This window comes from Phyllobates terribilis, unplaced genomic scaffold (genome assembly GCF_046119375.1).
Source record: "Phyllobates terribilis strain yellow unplaced genomic scaffold, ASM4611937v1 Scaffold_5__5_contigs__length_657084704, whole genome shotgun sequence".
In the NCBI taxonomy this organism is placed as follows: Eukaryota; Metazoa; Chordata; class Amphibia; order Anura; family Dendrobatidae; genus Phyllobates; species Phyllobates terribilis.
The window spans coordinates 261486766-261506563 of NW_027362765.1; the positions used below are offsets into that span (position 1 = coordinate 261486766).

The window sequence follows — 19798 nt, forward strand, 5'->3', positions numbered from 1 at the left end:
TTCCTGACCGCTCTCAGAATCATCCTTACCCCTTGAGGCAAGATCTTGCATGAAGCCCCAGACTGAGGAAGATTGACAGTCATCTTGTGTGTCTTCCATTTTCTAATAATTGTGCCAACAGTTGTTGCCTTCTCACCAAGCTGTTTGCCTATTGTCCTGTAGCCCATCCCAGCATTGTGCAGGTCTACAATTTTGTCCCTGGTGTCCTTAGACAGAGCTTTGGTGTTGGCCATGGTGGAGAGGTTGGAGTGTGATTGAATGTGTGGACAGGCGTCTTTTATACAGGTACCAAGTTCAAACACGTGCAATTAATACAGGCAATGAGTGCAGAGTAGGAGGGCTTCTTAAAGAAAAACTCACACGTCTGTGAGAACCAGAATTCTTGCTGGTTGGTAGGTGATCAAATAATTATTTTGCATTTTATTGCATGAAATAAGTATATAAAAATCATACTGTGTGATTGTTTTTTATTCCTTTTAAGATTCTGTCTCTCACAGTTGAAATGTACCTACCATAAAAATTCCAGACCTCTATTCTTTGTAGGTGGGAAAACTTGCAAAATCGGTAGTGTATCAAATACTTATTTTCCCTACTAAAGATAGATAACCTGCAGAAATATAATTTGACAAGCCCCCGACATATAATAAACATGCACAGTTTAGTGCCTTTCATGTGACATGTTTTTCAGGTTTCCAATTGTGGACTACGTCAGATTCCCTGGACTACAGCGGACCTGCATGGATTTTTTCTTTTAATAAATTGGTGAACCAGGGAAAGTGTCGGGGGTGTTTTTTTTAAACAAAGTATTTGTTGGTGTGGTTTTCTTTTATTACTGTGTTAGTAATGGGGGTGTCTGATAGAAACTTCTCCACTACTAACACCAAGTCTTGATGTCAGCTGTGTTTTTGGACAAAATCACAGGTGACATCAACCCCAAAGCCCCATTACCCAGAATGCCACTGCACCAGGGCAAATCGGGAAGAGCCGAGGCAAAGCGCCAGAACTGGCTCATCTAATGTGATGCGACACTTCAAGGACGGATGCTGGCTGGTATTTTTAGTCTGGGAAGGGCCCAATAACCATGGACCTTCCCAGTCTGATAATATCAGTCCACAGCAGTCTGCTTTACCTTTGCTGGTTATCAAAAATAAGGGGAACCCCACATAGTTTTTTAAAATTATTTATTAGGTTAAACAAGGCTAAACACCCTTTAGTGCCACATGAAAGGCACTAAAGGGTGCAAGTTTATTATATGTAGGGGGCTTGTGAAATTATATATCTGCAGGATATCTATTCTATTTATTATATATCTAATATCTTTCTATCATCTGTCTATGTTTATATAAGACTTCTTTATTATTTATGACAACTAGTTTTAATTTACATAGTCTTATTTTAGTGTGTAAAAGATTGTTAAAAACATGTTGCACACATGACAAATGCTAGACGAGAAAAAGAAAAATAGCACACATTAATAGCAGTCACATGAAATACGGAATGACATACGCATGACACTCGTCCTACTTTTCGGCATGAACATCGCAGCGATTTTATATACGCTGATGTGAGCGTTTAACTGCACCATTTTCACTACGATATCTGCAACAACATGAAACGGACATTTATTCACTACTGTTTGAATGAGAACAACTCATCTGGGTGTAAAAGCTTATAAATGCAGATTTTGGTGTAAAATCCATTGCTGCTGTGTCGCTGGTTCACCTGATGCAGAAAGTAACTGATTACACTATGCAGACTGGTAGAACAGAGAGTGTTCACCTAGGATATTGATCAGAACCTAGGGAATTTCTGCAGCTAAGTGTGGGAGAACACCACCGTAGCTAATGCCAGTCCCTTCTGGAACAAAGATGAGGTAAAAAAATGACAATTAAAGATGAAGTCTGCCGAGAGCTGAAAAGTATATTAGAGGTGACACTGTGGCCAGGAATACTGTTAATGCTCATGTACAAAATGATTTATTCTAAATATTCATCGGGACCAAAAAGTTTGCATTAAAAGACTAGTTTAGTGAGGTTATCAATGTGAATTTCATCTCTAAAAATCTACTGTAAACTGTGACTATCCTGGGCAAAGCTAAGCCAAAGCTTGAGCATATGTGCCTAATGAGTTCCAAATCTAAGATTGAGGTCTCCACAGGAACCAGAAATCTTTGCAAAGGTGAATTTACTCCTGCCTATGCGCAGCATTAAATGACTGGCAATCAGCAACAGGTCTGCCAGTTGGCAGTCATTTAATAGCTTGTTAAACACCGTCCGAACCTGCTTTGAATCAGTTGTGGGGGCGGGTTTATACAGATTAGCTGGACTTCCTGGCATGAGCCAACTAGTCCTCTAGTGATGATCTCCTGCTGATAAAACAGATTGTATTGAAACAGCAACACACAACCTAATAAGTGACACATCAATGGAATCAGGGTCACATAGTAACATAGGTTGAAAAATAGACCTAGGTCCAGCAAGTTCAACCTTCCTCCCTCAATTGTACTCCCTACACTAACTTACTAAATAACTGGGACTAGGCCTCACAATGTATTATTATTACCATTTTTTATTATTATTGCAGCACTACTACAGTTAAAAATTTACCTGTTTATGATTTAATTTTTTAAATCCATTTTATATTTTGTATTACTCTTGTGATTCTAATAATGGTATTAAAAAATCCCTATGCCTAAGTCTGTTGATCCAGAAGAAGACAAAAACCCCAGGACACATTCACCCAATTTGTGTCGCAGGGGAAAAATTCCTTCTTGACCCAGTGAAAAGGCGATCAGTCCTGGAACCCTGGATCAAACCTAATTATGATACTAGTTATGTAATTACTATTACCGTACTAAATATACTAATATACTTGTAACACTTTGAATGATGACATAGTAAAAACCCGATGATAGTCATTTTGGTGGGTGTATTATTCTTTATATAAGTTACAGCAATTATGAAAGGACAACAAAATCTGTGAAAACACTATTTATTTACACTGCTATGAACAGTACAGGTTACATAAAAGAATCGACTTCAAGTAAATCATGTATCTCCCATTAATGCAGTGCAGTGGAAAATATTGATAGTCATAAGTCACCTGATTGGTTTCTGGTTGTGCGACAATAATAGAAAATTATTACAAAAAAAGATAAGAAAGGAATAAAAAAAAAAAATAATTGAAAATAATTGTAATTAGAAAATATTGATTGGTTAAAATCCCACTTAACAGATTTATTGAATTAAATTACATTTTCATGTGAGTTATTAGGGAGAAAAGTGGTACAGGATTGTGCTTCGCTAGCAAAGGCTTTATAATGCTCCTGATAACTTTGTAACCAATGGAAAAGGATTGTTACCAATCAAATATAGAGAAAAAAAAAAAAAAAAAAAGAAACAAAAACAAAAAAACACCTTTCCTAAATCAATAAGTCCAGTTAGGCAGTAATCCAAATTCCCACCAATCAACTGACTGTGCAGTATAAATAAATGTAGAGTCCACTGAACCCAATTCACTGTGAATAAAAAACTTCACTTTGTATCTCTTTGAATGTTGGAGATTTCGGGCATCTTCTTTATTTCCTAAAGGTGAAAACATCAAGTGGCTTGTGTTTTTTCTTGCTTTCTCTAGGCGACGTTGGAATAGGCTTTTCTACAGTTCCTCCATACAAACAACTTTTGGAGTCTGGGTGTTCACCATTGCATTCAATTGTTGGTATATAGCCGCTGTCCCACATACCGGGACCACACAACTTACATAACTCATGGAGGCTGCAGGGAATTTTGGGTAAGAGACGAAATTGATAAAGTAAACTCCTTGCCTGTGAACAAAAAAAAAATATGTATTAAAAAAAGAAATCAGAAAATGCAGCATTTGTATAATAAGGAAAGGCAATGTTCAGTGGATATAAAAAGTTTACATACCCCTGTTAAAATGCCAGGTTTTTGTCATGTAAAAAAAGAAAAAAATCATACCAAGATGAATCATTTTAGAACTTTTTCCACCTTTAATGTTACCCACAATCTTTACAAATCCATGGAGAGAGACAAGCAAATCATTTTGTGGGAGAAAAAAAAACCTAAAACTAAAATAATGTTGTTGCCCAAGTGTAACACCCTATTATAACTGGGGATGTGGTTGTGTTCAGAATTGGCCAATCATATTTAAACGCATGTTAATTTGTAGTCAGTACACAGCTCCCATCATTTACAGGGATTCTGAATAACCCCATGTAAAGTTTAGCTGTTCTAGTAGGATATTACTGACGTTTTCTTAGTTGCAAAAGCCATGGTCTGTAAACAGCTTACAACACAGCAAAGGAATCTCGAAGTTTAAATTTGGCACAACAATGATATTTCGTAAGCCACATGCACACATTGAGTGTTTGGTGAGTATTTTACCTCAGTATTTGTAAGCCAAAACCAGGAATGGGTGATAAATATAGAAGTGGTGACGTGTTTCTATTATACTTTTCCCCTGATTGTTCCACTCCTCAAGGTGTGCAAGTGGCCTTAGACCGCATGTCCCTTGAAAATTAATGAAAATAAAAGGCTGGCAAGAGGCCTACAGCAACATTAAAGGGAACCTGTCACTATGAAAATGCTGTCCAATCTGTAGGCACCATGATATAGAGCAAGAGTAGCTGAGTAGATTGATATACAGTTTTGTGAGAAAAGATTGAGTTTAACCGGAATTGTCATCATTTAATCCTCTGCTCTTTTGTGGATTTTTGGTCCAGTGGGCGGTCCTATCAGTGACTGACAGCTTTCTTTGCATAAGTGTGTATGCAGAGATAGCCACCAGTCACTGATGGGACCGCCCACTGGACCAAAAATCCCCAAAAGAGCAGAGGATTAAATGATGAAAACACAAGTAAGGCCACGGCCCCACTATCAGTATATGGCCAGTATCCGGTCAGTATTTTTTCTCAGCAGTGGGAGCCAAAACCAGGTGAGGAACAATCAGAGAAAAGGTATAATAGAAGCAAGTCACCAATTCTGCATTTATCACCCACTCCTGGATTTGGCTCCCACTCCTGAGAAAAAATACTGACCAAATACTGATAGTGGGGCCATGGCCTTATACTGAATATTTTCTCACAAAACTGTATAAATCAATCTGCTCAGCTCCCTTTGCTCTATAACATGCTGCCTGCAATTAGACTGCATTTTCATGTTTTCATGGTGCCAGGTTCCCTTTTAAAGATGCAAGAATTTCTTGAAAGTACTGGCTGTGTACTGCATGAGACAATCTCCCATATTCTTCATATGTCTGGCCTGTGGGGTAGGGTAGCAAGTCAGAAGCCTTTTATAACAAAGAAAAACATACATCAAGGCTGCCAATATTACGTGGGAAAACGTATTGTGGTCAGATGACAGGTTGAACTTTTCGGCCCAAATCCAAAAACTATGTTTGGCGCAAAGCGTATCACCAAAAGAACACCATACCCCCAATGAAGCATGGTGGAGGCAGCATTATGTCGTGGGACTTTTTTTTGGCAGTTGGAACTGGGGCTTTAGTCAAGGTGGAAGGAATTTCGAACAGTTGCAAATATCAAATACAAGTCAATTTTTGCAACAAAACTTTCAGGCTCATGCTAAAAATCTGAAGATGAATTTCACCTTTCAGCATGACAAAGACCCTAAATATACCTCCAAATTAACAAAAGAATGTCTGGCGGAAGATCAACGTTTTGGAATGGCCAACACAGGAGATGTCCTCACAATCTGACAGCTGTAGAGCAACTGCAAGGAAGAATAGGCAAAGATCACCAATTCCCGATGTGCTATGCTGACAGACTCAAAACATCTGAATGTTGTCATGAATTCAAAGCGTACTTCAACAAAGCATTATTTTAAAGGTGTGCATATTTATGCAACCACATTATTCTAGTTCTTTATTTTTACTCCTGAAAAAAATTCAGTTTGTTAATTGAATTGTACAGATTATGGGTGACCTAAAAGTAGAAAAAGTTCTTTAAATGATTCTTCTTGGCATGGTTTTTGTTTTTCATCACAAAAACCTGGCAGTTTAATAGGAGTGTATAAACTTTTCATATCCACTGTGTGCTTAGTGTGTTATAGCATGTTACAGAATGGATCGATATATACTAAATAATTTTATTCAATTATTATTGTATGTTATTAAATATTGTTCTTAGTGGTTTATTTGATGTAGAGCTTATTTCTATGCATGCAAAGTTTTAAGTTAAAACAGTTACATTTTAACTTTTTTGTCCATTCCCATTAGGGTCAATTTTTATTTTGCACTCCCATTTTTCCCTCTCCTTCTACCAAGTGCAAAAACTTTTTGATTTTTCCTTTCACATAGCTAGACTTGTTTTTTTGCGGAACAAATTGTAAGTTTGAGTGACAGCAATCAGTATACCATACAATGTACCAAAAAACGGGAAAGAAATTCAAACGAGGGGTGAAATAGTATATGCCGTTTATACAGAGAATAACATATCCAGGTCATATATACCATGCATACCAGGATGAGGGGTGTCATACATACCAGGAAGAGGAATGAAGGGGGCCATACATACCAGGATGAGGGGGTTCATACATACCAGGATGAGGGATGAAGAGTGCCATCTATACCAGGATGGGGGATATTAACAGAATTGGGGGACATCACTCCTATAACAGTGTCAGCAGACCCCCTCCCCCTTAACAGGGCATTATGACCACAATTTTTGCATACATTTTTCTTCTATTTTCCTCCTCTTAAACCTAGGTGCGTCTTATGGTCAGAAAAATACGGTATAATATATATATATATATATATATATATATATATATATATATATATATATATATATATATATATATATATATATATCTCAATGGAGGCTCGTTAAAGGGTCGATATTGACTTTTAGGATTGCTACTTCCTATAGGTGGCACTAGAGTTCTAGTTCTCTTCCTCTTTGAAGAGACAATTTGTAACAAACATATAAATGTAAGTCAAGTACAAAAGTTCTCACCTTTTTAAGAACCAGCTCTCCATTCATGTGCATAGCCAAGTTACTGAAATGTAGCAGCATCTGGTCAGTGGGTAGTTGCTGCTCAATGACATCCTCGCCATAAAGAACAATTATTGCAACGCATAGGAAAAGGTGGAAATAATCTGTCTATAGGAGAAAAAGTCACTAAATCACTTTACATTCATTTAGTATAAAAGTTTTGTTGTCCTCCTGGATAAAAGTCACCATTAGGTATTGGAGGTATGAATTAGGCTGGACATACACGACAGCTGTCAGCCAAATGTATGTTCAGTAGACAGCTACCTTACACCTGACCGATGAATTGGGCTGAGTTGCAATACCAGTCACAACCTGTGCACAACTGTGGTGCTGTTCATTAAGTGGGTCACATTTTTTTCTATGTGGAGTGTTGCTATAAAACTTAATGTGGAAATTAAACAAGAAATGCTGCTGGCTTCATTGTTCCTTAGTCGGCAGCATTTTCTTCAGCAAGCAAAGGAGTTCGGCTAAGTGCCCACGATGCAGAAATTATGCAGATTTTTTTTGCATCTCCCTGGCAGGAAAAACGCATGCGGATTTTACATGCGTTTTTCCTGCCAGGTAGAAGCGTTTGTCAAGCGGTTTTTCATGCATTTCTGCATGCGGGTTATGGCTGTGTGCCCACGTAGCATTTTTCAAGCGTATATGCTGCGGAATTTCCGCAGCGTAAACGCATGAAAAACGCATGTATATCCGCACCCCATGTTCCCCAATGGGATTCCGCAAGTTCTATGCACATGCTGCGGATTTTTCCGCAGCATTTATGCCGCGTTCAAAAATCCGCAGCATGTCATTTAATTTTGCGTTTCCGCAAGTGGAATTGCCTTTGTCCAATGCATAAAAAACGCAAGGCAATTCCGCATGTGGAAAACGCGAGATAAACGCGCGAAAAATGCGCGATAAACGCGTGCGGAATTCCGCATGCGTTTTTCCGGGAGAGGACTTGCATTTATGCAGCAGAAATTTTCTGCTTCATAAATGCAACGTGGGCACATAGCCTATCAAGCGCTTTTCCAAGTGATTTTAGCATCACTTGGAAAAGTGCTTGACAACTTGTTCACATTATATAAATCCATGCAACCGACATGGATTAATATAGTGTGACCAAGTAATAGTTAAAAAAAGAATAAAAATATTAAAAAATAAATATAATAAACATTATACTCACCTTCTGATGGCCCGCGGTCTTCTCTCCGGTGCGTCCTTGCTCCCAGGTGGCTCGCGATGGTATAAAAGGACCTCCCATGACGTCATTTAGTCATGTGACAGGTCAAGTGACAGTCGATGTCAGCGGTCGCGTGACCTGTCACATGACTAAATGACGTCATGGAAGGTCCTTTTATACCATCGCGAGCCACCAGGGAGCCAGGACGCACTGGAGAGATGACCGCGGGCCATCAGAAGGTGAGTATAATGTTTATTTTTTATTTTAAATTCTTTTTTTTTTACAGGTACCATGGTACCCGGGTCTGGATGAGAGTTTCCTCTTCTCCAGACCCAGGTACCATCCACACATTGAATCGCTTAATATCCGCATGTGCACATGTAGTCATGCGGATATTATGCGATTCAATGCAAGTCAATGGCGGCAATTTACAGCGGAAATTTCCGCAGCATGTGCACAGCACATGCGGATTATCATTGGGAACCATGGGGCACGTATTACCAAGCGTTTAAAGCGTTTTCGCTGTGGAAATTCGGCAGCAAAAACGCTTGAAAAACGCATAGTGGGCACGCAGCCTTCATCTGATTTCTGATTAGTTTTATTTCTGGTTGGTGGGCAAAAGAAGTCCGCCCCCTTAACTATGGGGTGGAGTTTAGATTATTTAAAAAAAAAAAAAAGACAGCAAAGGGGGGAGGCTTCTGCTGCAGCCAGAGGTCATAGGAGGTCTTCACATGATTGATCTCCTGAGATACTTAAAAAAATTATTCTGTGTATTTAATAGTTTTAATTGTACTATGAGACAAAATAGGATGAATGATGACAAGGAGATGGAGGGAAAAATTGGGGGGATATTTAAATATTTTGTACATTGCCTGTGTTTAGTGCTCATTTAATAATTATCTTATGTTTAATAATTGTAGCAATTATTGAACCTTTTTGGTTTTTACTTTAAAATTAGTTTCCAAAACTCCAGTCCTCACGATCCCTAACAGATCACGTTTTCAGGATTTCCTTTGTTGTGCACAGTTAAGAGAAACTGTGGCAATTTCTGACGTCTTGATAATAATTCCATCACTTGTACAATACTAAGGAAATCCTGATTTTTAGGGAGGCCAGGAGGACTGGAGTTTGGGAAACACTGACTAAAAGTGTATTTACATCTCCAATATCCTTTCACAATATGTAATAATTGCTAGTATTAAATAATAATATTAGCAACTACCTTCAATTAGAAATGTAGTATAGTTCTTCTGATTAGCTATATCGCTTACCCCATGTGCAGGGCATTGCAGTAGCTTAGGTATCAATGGTTACGACCACCCATACAGTGACAGGTAGTTATTTAGCAGTTAGTAGTCATAAACATGGATATACAAGCTACTGCGATGGGGTAAGCGACATAGTGAATCAGAAGAACTACGCTACATTTCTAGTTGGAGGTATTTGGTAATAATATTATTACACCTACTACATATTAGGGTAGGATCTTGGAGATGGGAATAACCCTTTAAATTCATGCGAATAAGCCAAATTAAAATCATAGAAGCAGCGATTTAATGTTTTCATGGGCACAGTAACTATGAACGGTACCTGGTAATGAGCCCAACATGCTTCCCACATCCTTAGGGCTTCAGAGTCTGTAAATTCTCTTTTGAAACACAGCAGGATCCACCGGTGGCAAAACAGCATTTGGAGACCATCTTCCCCCACAGACACCAAGTGTTTGTAGAAACGCAAGTGCATCAGCCGAAGTAATTCACGAAGATACATCTAAAATAAATTGCACACAATAAAAGAAGAGTTAAAACAGCTTTCAAAATATCCCAGTTTTGTAACCATAGCTCTAAGGGATACTTAAAGGGGTTCTCTAGGCTTGGGACAAAAGTCTGCAGTCACTGTATAATCGTGACAATGAGGGATGTGCACACTGTCACGATACCCCAGAATTGCCAATGTGAGCAGACGGTTGAGTTACTGCATATATGCCATTTCCATACTTGTGGTCAAGTGCCAACAATACAAGTTCAGCTTCTCTCTGCCCCGCTGCCCTTCATCCGGTCCTCTTCTTTCTGCAATAGCGTGTAGCATTTCTGGAAGTGCTGGCTTAAGGAGAAGAGCAATGGGGTGGCCGGTAAGGCAAGTATTTATTTATTTAACCAATACCCATCTCATCACTCGCCTCTCTCCGCCTACCTCATTTCCGGCTGTCCAGTCCTTTTTTTTCCCCACTGTCGCACGCTGCATCTTTGGCCTCTTCACTATGACGTTCGTAACAAAAGGTCGTATACAAGTCGAATGTTCTTAAGTCGGGGATTATCTGCATGCAAATTGCATACATGTGGTCACGTGACCACTCATTGGCACCGGGTATACTTGGGAATCGTGACAGCAGGCACATTGCACACTGTGACAATGAAGCAGTCGGTAGAGTGTCTGCAGGCTTCTTAACCAAGCCTAGACAACCCCTTTAAGTCTAAGCCAGTCTGCTTTACTCTACATTTGTAAGGGTTCAAAGCTAGGTTCACACTGCGTTTTTGGTTTCCATTTAATGCATACACTAAGATAAACTGTAGATATATTAGTTAAATGGAGGCTGAATGGATATCTCACGGCGGCATCCATCACCTACAGACTAATATGGGATCTATTTAACGGATACATTGTAAGCAATTTCATGAGGCACCCATTAACTGAATGCCATGATGAGTGATAGATATCAATGTTAGCCATCCGTTTAAAGGTTATCTGTCAGATGGTTTTTGATATTTAAGCCTCTAATTCCAGTGATATCGCACTTACTAGGCTGCTTGGTGTAGTTTCAATATAAACAGTGTTTTATCAGCAGGAGATTATCAGTAGAAAACTAGTTGTCCTGTGTCTGCTCTGTATAACCCCGCCCACACCAACGATTAGCAGCTTTTTGCCTATGCACAGTGTACACAGAAAGCAGCCAATCAGTGGTTTGGGCGGGTTATACAGAGCTCAATATTCAGAGAACTGCTAGATTCGGGATTTTATCAAAATTACAGAAAGCAGCCCAGTAAGTAATACATTGCTGAAATCAGGGTCTCTGCCACTATATCATGCTGCTCTCAGATGGGGTACCAAAACCCTGGTGATAGATTCCCATAAATGTATCAGTCATCCATCACAACAAAAATTGCCAATTCAAAGCAGCCATTAGCTCTAAAATCATCAGAAACGTAGGCACGGTCATTGGAGTTTACTGGAGAATCGGAACAAGAAATGTGGCGCTTATCAGTTCTAGTATGGGGTATAAGGATGGTCAACTCTACATTGATAGACATCACAGAGAAAAGCGGCCCTTTAAATCTGTGAATAGGCATCATGGCACCCATTCTCCTAAAATGGAGAGGGTCTTCAATTGGGACCTGGTATTTATGACACATGCTGTGGGAGAACCCCTTTAAAAAGACAGTCATTTTTGTAATATTACATGACAAATTAGTGTGCCTGATGTGAAGTGTCCATGTAAAGACACTAGAATCGTTAATATCATTGTACAGAGCAATCAATAGCTACATTCAACCTGACAGCGGATCAAGGACGTGTATTAGAATCACGCACACGACATTCAGTTAATGGGAGCCTGTGTACAACGTAAATGGGTTTTTTTTTTCATAACAATTCGTCATTAATAAACCCATTTAGAGTCAAACAATAAAATGCAATTACTACAAGGACAAGTCCTCCACGTCTGGTCGTATTAGAAATCGGGAGGCACTCACTAATTGCTTTTCCATGTCCTCGTCGCAGGGTGAGCTGATAAAGATAGTGTTCTGCATAAGGCCAACAAAGCACCAGAACGTGTCGGACTCGTCAAGAACTTCTGTCAGCAGCGGGGCGACAAGGTCTGACATTCCTTGTGAATAGCCCACTCCGGGGCAGTATACAGCGTAATTCAAAAGGATCCTCCTAGAGAAGGACAATGGATGTGGCCATTAGAATGGACGGCACAGGGGAAAAGAAAAGGGCAACCACATCTCATCTAGACTATACATAGTGCAGACAAGTAATTACCGCTCATCAGGATGACTGTGCAGCACATTATATAGAATCCTTACTATAGGTTCATATATTAATATAGAGCATCGTTAGCTTCTGTGGTGCCCAACAGAGAAAAAAAAATGAAAGATTTTCTAAATGAAATCAGCCCCAATTTACACCAAGACACTAATTTACATGTCTTGCACCACTTAATACATTTTTTTGCGTTTTGCAGGACAGAGATTAGGTTTAAAGGGAAAAGATTGCTGCAGTTTAACAACTTAAATGTCACTTTCAATCTCGGACAGCAATGACGTATTTGCTTCCCCAATCGTGGGAAAACGAATAGTTAACGACCAATATGGCTGACATGTTATGTGAATCTCAGCCACACAGTCTGGGCTTTATTGACGAACTGGGACTTTTCTATCTAATGCAAAACTGGGTATATAAATGATGAAATGATTGCAGGTTCAAGTCCCCTAGAAGGGAATAAATAATGAATGAAAAATAAAAAAAAATATATATGAAAAAAAAATTACATAAAAGTTCAACTCACTGCCTTTTTTACTCTTCAAAAATAATTTTTTTTGGTATCATCGAACCCAAAAAAGTCCAATAATAAAAAAAAAAAAAAAAAAAAAAAATCATCATTTAAACCACATGTTAAACTCTTAAAAAAAATAAAAAAAAATAAGAAAAATCGGAACACCATTAAAATAATAAAAGTACTGGACAAGTTTGCCGTCAAAGTCATCAGACTGACCCTTGAGAACCAATTTTGTCAGGTCATTTTTACCTTACCACGAATGCTAGAAAAGCAAAACCCAAGAAAAATTACAAGTTGTCTCGCAAAACAAAGCGCTTATATGTCTATGTTGACGTGAGGAAAAAAAAATTAAGGCTCTTGGAACAAGGGACAAAAAAAAACCATGAAGGCGCAAAAACGAAAAATTCCCTGATCATTAAAGTGTTAAACCCAAAAAGTGATTGATAGAAGTGGTTGAGATAATTAGTAATCATCTATAAATATGTCAGGTTGGAAAGTCAATTGAGGAAGACTTTGTGATCCAATTGTAATGTTTCTCCTTGTGAGGGGAGACATTGTCTGACATGCCAGTGTAAGGAGGCTTATAGGCCGTGCAATGCTCCTCTGGGAAATTAAATATACAAATTGCCTCTTCAGAGAGGAAGAGGACAAGAACTCTAGCGCCAGCTATTGGATGTAGCAATCCTAAACGTCACTATTGACCCTTTAACGAACCTTGTCACATGACGTAGGATAAAAGTCAAACCAGAATCTCAATTTGCAGTTGCTGTGTTTCGGGGTGTTACCCCTCCTCAGGGCAAAGTATGAGATCTGATTTGGCTGTATGAGAGGCTTCTGACTGGGGTCTAAGGCCTAATGTCAGACTTTTAGGATTGCTATTTCCAATAGGTGGCACTAGGGCTCAAGTCCTGTTGCAGAGGTGATTTGCATATTTAATTTCCCAGAGGAGCAGTGCATGGCTTATAAGCCTCTTTACACTGGCATATCCAAATCAGCCCACATGCTTTGCCCTGATGAGGGACAACACCCCGAAACACTGTCTGAAAATAGAGATTCTGATTTGGATTTTATCCCAAGTCATGTGGTAAGGCTCATCACGTTTCAGTCAAGGTATTGGCGCGGGTTCAGTCACCACTCTGTGCAAAGTGAGAGATGTCTGTAAACGGGCCTCCCCAGCACTGACTGACAGCCACCCCTAATGCTGAGCTACTGTCAGTCAGTGCTGGGGGCACTGTTACAGCCGCCGCTCTCTATATATAGGGTGCAGGCTCCAGCCCCACTACTAAAACCGGAATACTACCGGGAGTAATAAAGTTAATTTCCTCACTGCAGAGTGGGTCTAAGTGCCGACGCCGGGCAGGTTCAGATCTCTATTAACCTGCAGATTAACAGCATTTTTTTGTGACAGATTCCCTTTAAAAGGGTCAATATTGACTTTTAGGATTGCTACTTCCAATGGCACTAGAGTTCATGTTCTCTTTCTCTCTGAAGAGGTGACTTGCATATAAAAGTACTATTAGCTCACCTTTGTAAGTGGTATAGACAAACATACAGAGAAGACACAGACTGTCTCCACTGCATGCCTACTTCCCCTATGCCCAGGGAATCTCAGTGATGACATGACACATTTCTGGATATGAGCGTTATGGATCTGTATACGAGACAGTTTGCTGATTCATCGTAAAATGCACCAACAAGTTTACTTAGCCACTTGAGTTCTTAAAGGGATAGTATGAAACAGGATAAAAGTGGTCTGTAGTTTAGTGACAGGCTACCACAGAGACTGAAGGGATATTTTCAGCTACGAGAAAAACAATGCCATAATATAAAATGCTGTAAAGAGCAGATTTAGAAACTAACACTGTAAATGGTTTAAATAAATATATTTTCACAATTACCTCATGGCCTCCACATTGGGATTATCTTCCCCTCTAAAAAATTGGTTACTACGATCAGTTCTCACAACATCTTTGTCCACAGTAAACTGAACGTTCCTCCAAAAAGATTTCTGGGCATCAGGGCTCATGGACAGTCTGAGAAAATGTAAATGTAGTAAAAAACAAAAACAAAAAATGTCAAGACAAATGTGCTATTAAATCTGTCACTGGGTCTTTGCTACACCATCTGAGAGAAAGATGATGTAGGGACAGAGACCCTGATACCAGCTGTGTGTAACTTACTGGGCTGCTTGCCGTCATTTTGATAAAATTCTTGTGTTATCTGCTGCAGTTCTAGCATTGCTCTGAATGCTGAGCTTTGTATAACCTCGGCCCTACTGCTGATTGGCAGCTGTGTACCTACCAATCAGTGTTTGGGGAGCGGTTATATAGAGCTCATGAATATAGAGGACTACCTGGCAGCAGTCCGCTAGTGATAAAATCACAGTTCTCAGCAGGAGATTATCAAAATCACAGCAAGCAGCCCAGTAAGTGAAACATCACTGGAATCAGGGTCTCAGTCTCTACATTATGCTGCTCTCAGATTAGGTGGCAAAAACCTGGTGACCGATTCCCTTTAAATTACATTATATATAGTAAAACAACGGCCATTTTCATGCCATTTAAAACCATCAGTTTCTATTTATACCTTTTATTCTGGATCTGAGCGTACTCTTCTCTTCTCTGAACCCGCAGAGCTTCACGTTCCTCCGAGCTCGATTCCCAATTGTAATATCCAAAAAGAAATGGCCACACTTCTCCTCTAAGGGAGGATTCAATGCCACCAAAGAAAATAGTCTTAAAAGCAAAAAAAAATAAATATGGTGAGGTATAATTACGGCACAAATTTTTGGAACCTACTGTTTTCACCAGACTGACATGCCTACATATAAATAAGCATTATTACAGCTGGCAATCATCTTTCATACATAGTACAAAATGGCTTACAATACTTACTACCTTTTGCTACATATTTCACATGGCCAGAATAGCGCCACCACCTGGTCGTAATACAGAAGTAGTAACCAGCGCACAAAACATTAACAGCCACACTCTAAAGAAGACCAATCCTCCAGATTTTGGAAGGTCAAAAGTTAATTTCGATTATCAGCTGACAATTTAGAATATATGATGCTGTCTAAAGGCAGATATGTGCAGAATTTGGATTAATTTATCTTTATTTTCATTAAGGAGTCAAGTGAAGCCAAAATTAGGGCAGTGGCCATTATATATCATTATAGTATACGAATATGAGGACGGGCTCCAACTTGTCCTTATTAATGTGCATTATATAGTGGTGCTTCATAATACTGTACATCAGAGGGCCAGTAATCCATATTACAATATTTTTCATAAAAGATCTTTCAGCAGTTTGAGCATGGTAAACTGGCCATTCCATGGAATAGTGGCTGCAGAGAGGAGTAAAATGCAGTTTTCATACTTTAATTTCTCCTCTCCGTTGCAGAGATATTATCTTGAAAAGTTTAAGTTATTATTTATGTTAAGTCAAAGGGGAAGTTTACAAGATAATTAACTCTTGGAGCGTATACTTCTTCCCTTGTAACATGTTAACCAATCATAAGCAAGCCAAAACATACCGGGGAAACAAAAACATGCCCCCACAATAGCTTAGAACAAGCTTTCTGCTGTGTGAGACATGTAATGACAGTCTGCTCTGTGTACTGATCTCATTGCAGGGCTGTGTGTAATTACAAAATACTGGGAGTATAGCAGAGAGGAGTGTGATCACAGACATATTTCAAGTTTCTGATCAATGCAGTCAGAATGGGGTGAGGTCAATACCTCTATCTAATTACAAACAAGTCTGCAGCTCTCCTCTAGCAGTGCTAACAGCTCTGATGTTCCCACCCCCCCTCCACGCCATCATGAGATGAAAGGTGCCTGTAATCACACTCATCTTTGCTCTGCTCCCAGCACTTTGTAACCGCACACAGCTCTGCAGTGAGATCTTTGAAAGCAGACTGTCTGTCATTACATGTCTCGCACTGAGAAACCTGCTCTTGTGGGGGGAGGTCATTTTTTTTTACCCCTGTATGTTTCTGCCTGCTTATAATTGGTCAACGTCATACAGGTGAAGTACACACCCACAGAGAAAAATCTCTGGTAATGCCCCTAGGACTTATCATAACTTATAATGTAAGTTTTAAAAGCTGAGGAGAAATTCAAAAGTAAAAATTATATGTAAAAGTCAGCTCTGCATCCACTATCCCATAATGCGGTCAGTTTAACATGCTCAACCTGGTGAGAGATCCTCTAAGCAATTTCATGGTGTTTCGATGGTCACATCAAAAACTCTGAACCCTGTGGTGTCAATCTGAATAGGTGGTAAAGTTAAATACCTGGGAGAAATAATTGTTAGCCGCTACCAACATCAACTCTTATCTTTTAATTTAATAAAAGCAAATAAAAACTAACTATCGGTGATTTTTTTTTTGTTTATTTCATTATAAAATCCCTAAAATTGAATCCCTATTATATTGCCCCTAATGTTCTTTCTACCTACCACAGATTCCATAAAGCTATTCTTTACTAGCCATCTACAATTAACTTTCTTTGAGGGCAAATCATTATTATTTTCTTTTCTTTGAGACAGTGCTCAAAACAGCTATGATATTCTCTTCGTTCCATTCATTCTCTATGGGACTGATGGAAAATTTTGAACAATGTACTCAGTTATCTCTGGCAGTCCCATATAGAATGAACGGAACAGAGATGTACAGTACATGCTCGATCTCCACTCCATTCAGATTGAGCTCTGTTCTCGGGATTGGTGGGGGTCCCAGTGGTCGGCCCTCATTGATCAGCATGTTTGTCCCCTTTCCATGTGATTGAGGCTATTTATAAATGAAGTTCAAAAGGCTTTAATTAGATAATCTCCCTGCATGCATTAGTTTATGGGTGAATATATGCGACTAAAGCTACAACTCGTGCAACCCTTCAAGTCTGTTAAGCAAAGCAGAGGTCTCCTGGTTGCAAAAAGGATGGAGAAAAACCAACAACTTCCCATTCCCACTTCTCCCTCTTTCACAGGCTGGAGGTGTTAAAAATTCTGCTGTGCTCCAGCGCCCTCCTGTGGTGCATGAGAAGGCTGCATCTCACAGTAATGCCGCCACCTAGTGGACACATTCTTTAAAAAAGGGAAAGCTCATTAGATTTGCTTCTGACTCTTCTGAATGTATACTATGGGCTCGTTCAGACTGATCTTATTAACATATAAAAGTATATGCAAGGGGAATACAAAGAATCTACACTGTGATATATTTTAGAACCGTGCAATAGATTATTAAAGATGAAATGTGTGTGAAGAAGTGGTTTCAATCACATTACATTACAGTCAAGCTGACGATACACAGGTCAGTAACATGAGATACGGACGATAAAGTTGTGATCATCAGAAATTGCCCTATTGTTTAAATCAGGTTTGTGCGTTAAATATATTTTTATAAAATAATCTACATCCAAAAAAATAAAATAAAATAATAATAATTTCCTGATAGGAAGTTATGTGACTAGATTAGTCCTAGTTGGCAGTGTGAAAATTACAAACATTTCTAGTATTTGTTATTAATACAAATTATAAAAAAAAGGTATAAAAAAATTACAGTTAAACAGTAGGTAATTTCCTGATGATGCATTTCATCTAATACCCTGAGACTTCTAAAATATAAAAAAGGGTATGAAGTTAACGTTCTCTGGAGGAAGCTTCTGCAAGAAAGATGGAATTTTTTCAATATTATAATCCAAAATTGATCACATCAGTCAGAGGAAGATTTAATTTGCCTTTCTGTACATCAAAAAGCTTAAAGGGAACCTGCCACCAGAAAAAAACGCTATTAACCTGCAGATATGGGGTTAATCTGCAGGTTAATAGCGTTACTTTATTCCCCCCCGGCAGCGTTCCGGTTTCAGTCATGGGGGCGGTACCGGCGCTGGTTCATTCACTGCTCTGTGTATAGAGAGCAGCAGCTGTAACCGCGCCCCCTGACCCTGACTGACAGCCAGCCCTAAGTGTCAGTCAATGCCGGGGTGCGGTTACTGAATCAGCGCCAGCCCCGCCCCCATGACTAAAACCCAAATACCGCAGAAGGAATTTTCTTCCCGTAGCGTTCGATTGAGTGCATGAGCCCGGCAAGTTAGTAACGCTATTAACCTGCAGATTAACCACACATGTGCAGGTTAATAGCGTTTTTTTGTAATGACAGGTTCCCTTTAAGTATCGTTAACTCCTTCATGACAGGCCTATTTTCCATTTTTGTTTTTCCCTCCCCTTCTTCCAAGAGCCATAACTTTTCCATTATTTTTCCGTCCGTCCACTTAACTATACGAGGGCTTGTTTTATGCAGGACAAGGTGTCCTTTTGAATTACACCACTCAGTTCGGTCATGTGACGCACTGGAAAATGGGAAAAAAATCCAAAGTGTGTTGAAATTGCAAAAAAAAAAAAAAAAAATAAAAAATGCACAATTCTGCAATAGTTTTTTTTTTCTCTACCATGTTCATAATATGGTAAAACTGATATGATTCCCCAGGTCAGTACGAGTACGCAGATTACAGTATAGTTTTTTTTTTCCCAATGAAGTAGTGAAAAAAGATTCAGAAATTTCTAAGAAAAAAAATTCTGGTGTAGCCATTTTCTGACACCTGTATCGTTTTAAATTACCGCTCCACCCGTGGCTGTTAGAGATAGATGATGGCTTAATAATTCAGCCATTATCGGCCGGAAAAAGATGCAAGCACTCAAAGTCAGGGACCCGACATATGACGTAATGCCAGGACGGGATTTAAACCTGAAAATGCTATTCACAACATTTAATACTATTACTTTTCCAAAGCGAATCAATGGGGGCCCACTGACTCTGAGAATAGGCTCCGAATTGCTTGCTCCATTCTGACCGGGGAATTCAGATCCCCACTCACGAGATTAGTCGGGGTCCCAGCGGCCAGACCCTGACCAATAAGAAGGTTATCACCTATGGACTATGGATAGGTGAGCACTTTTAATCTTGGGAATAATGCTTTACTGTTAGTCCTCCCTTATAGGCACTGTACTATATACACAGTATTTTTCGGATTACAAGACTTCTTTT

General features: G+C 39.2%; 1 protein-coding gene across 3 annotated transcripts in view; it reads right to left on the reverse strand.

Moving 5' to 3' along the window:
- Positions 1–2975: 2975 nt before the first annotated feature.
- Positions 2976–19798, reverse strand: part of TBC1D16 (TBC1 domain family member 16) — a 77417-nt gene continuing 60594 nt past the window's right edge. For all 3 annotated transcript variants that reach the window (XM_073684116.1, XM_073684118.1, XM_073684117.1), the window contains 6 exons: positions 15340–15488; positions 14652–14786; positions 11945–12131; positions 9786–9965; positions 6992–7138; positions 2976–3823 (listed from right to left, as the gene is read on the reverse strand). In XM_073684116.1, coding sequence (XP_073540217.1) covers positions 3578–3823; positions 6992–7138; positions 9786–9965; positions 11945–12131; positions 14652–14786; positions 15340–15488 — 1044 coding nt within the window. In that variant the 3' untranslated portion in view covers positions 2976–3577. The remainder of the gene's footprint in view (positions 3824–6991; positions 7139–9785; positions 9966–11944; positions 12132–14651; positions 14787–15339; positions 15489–19798) is intronic.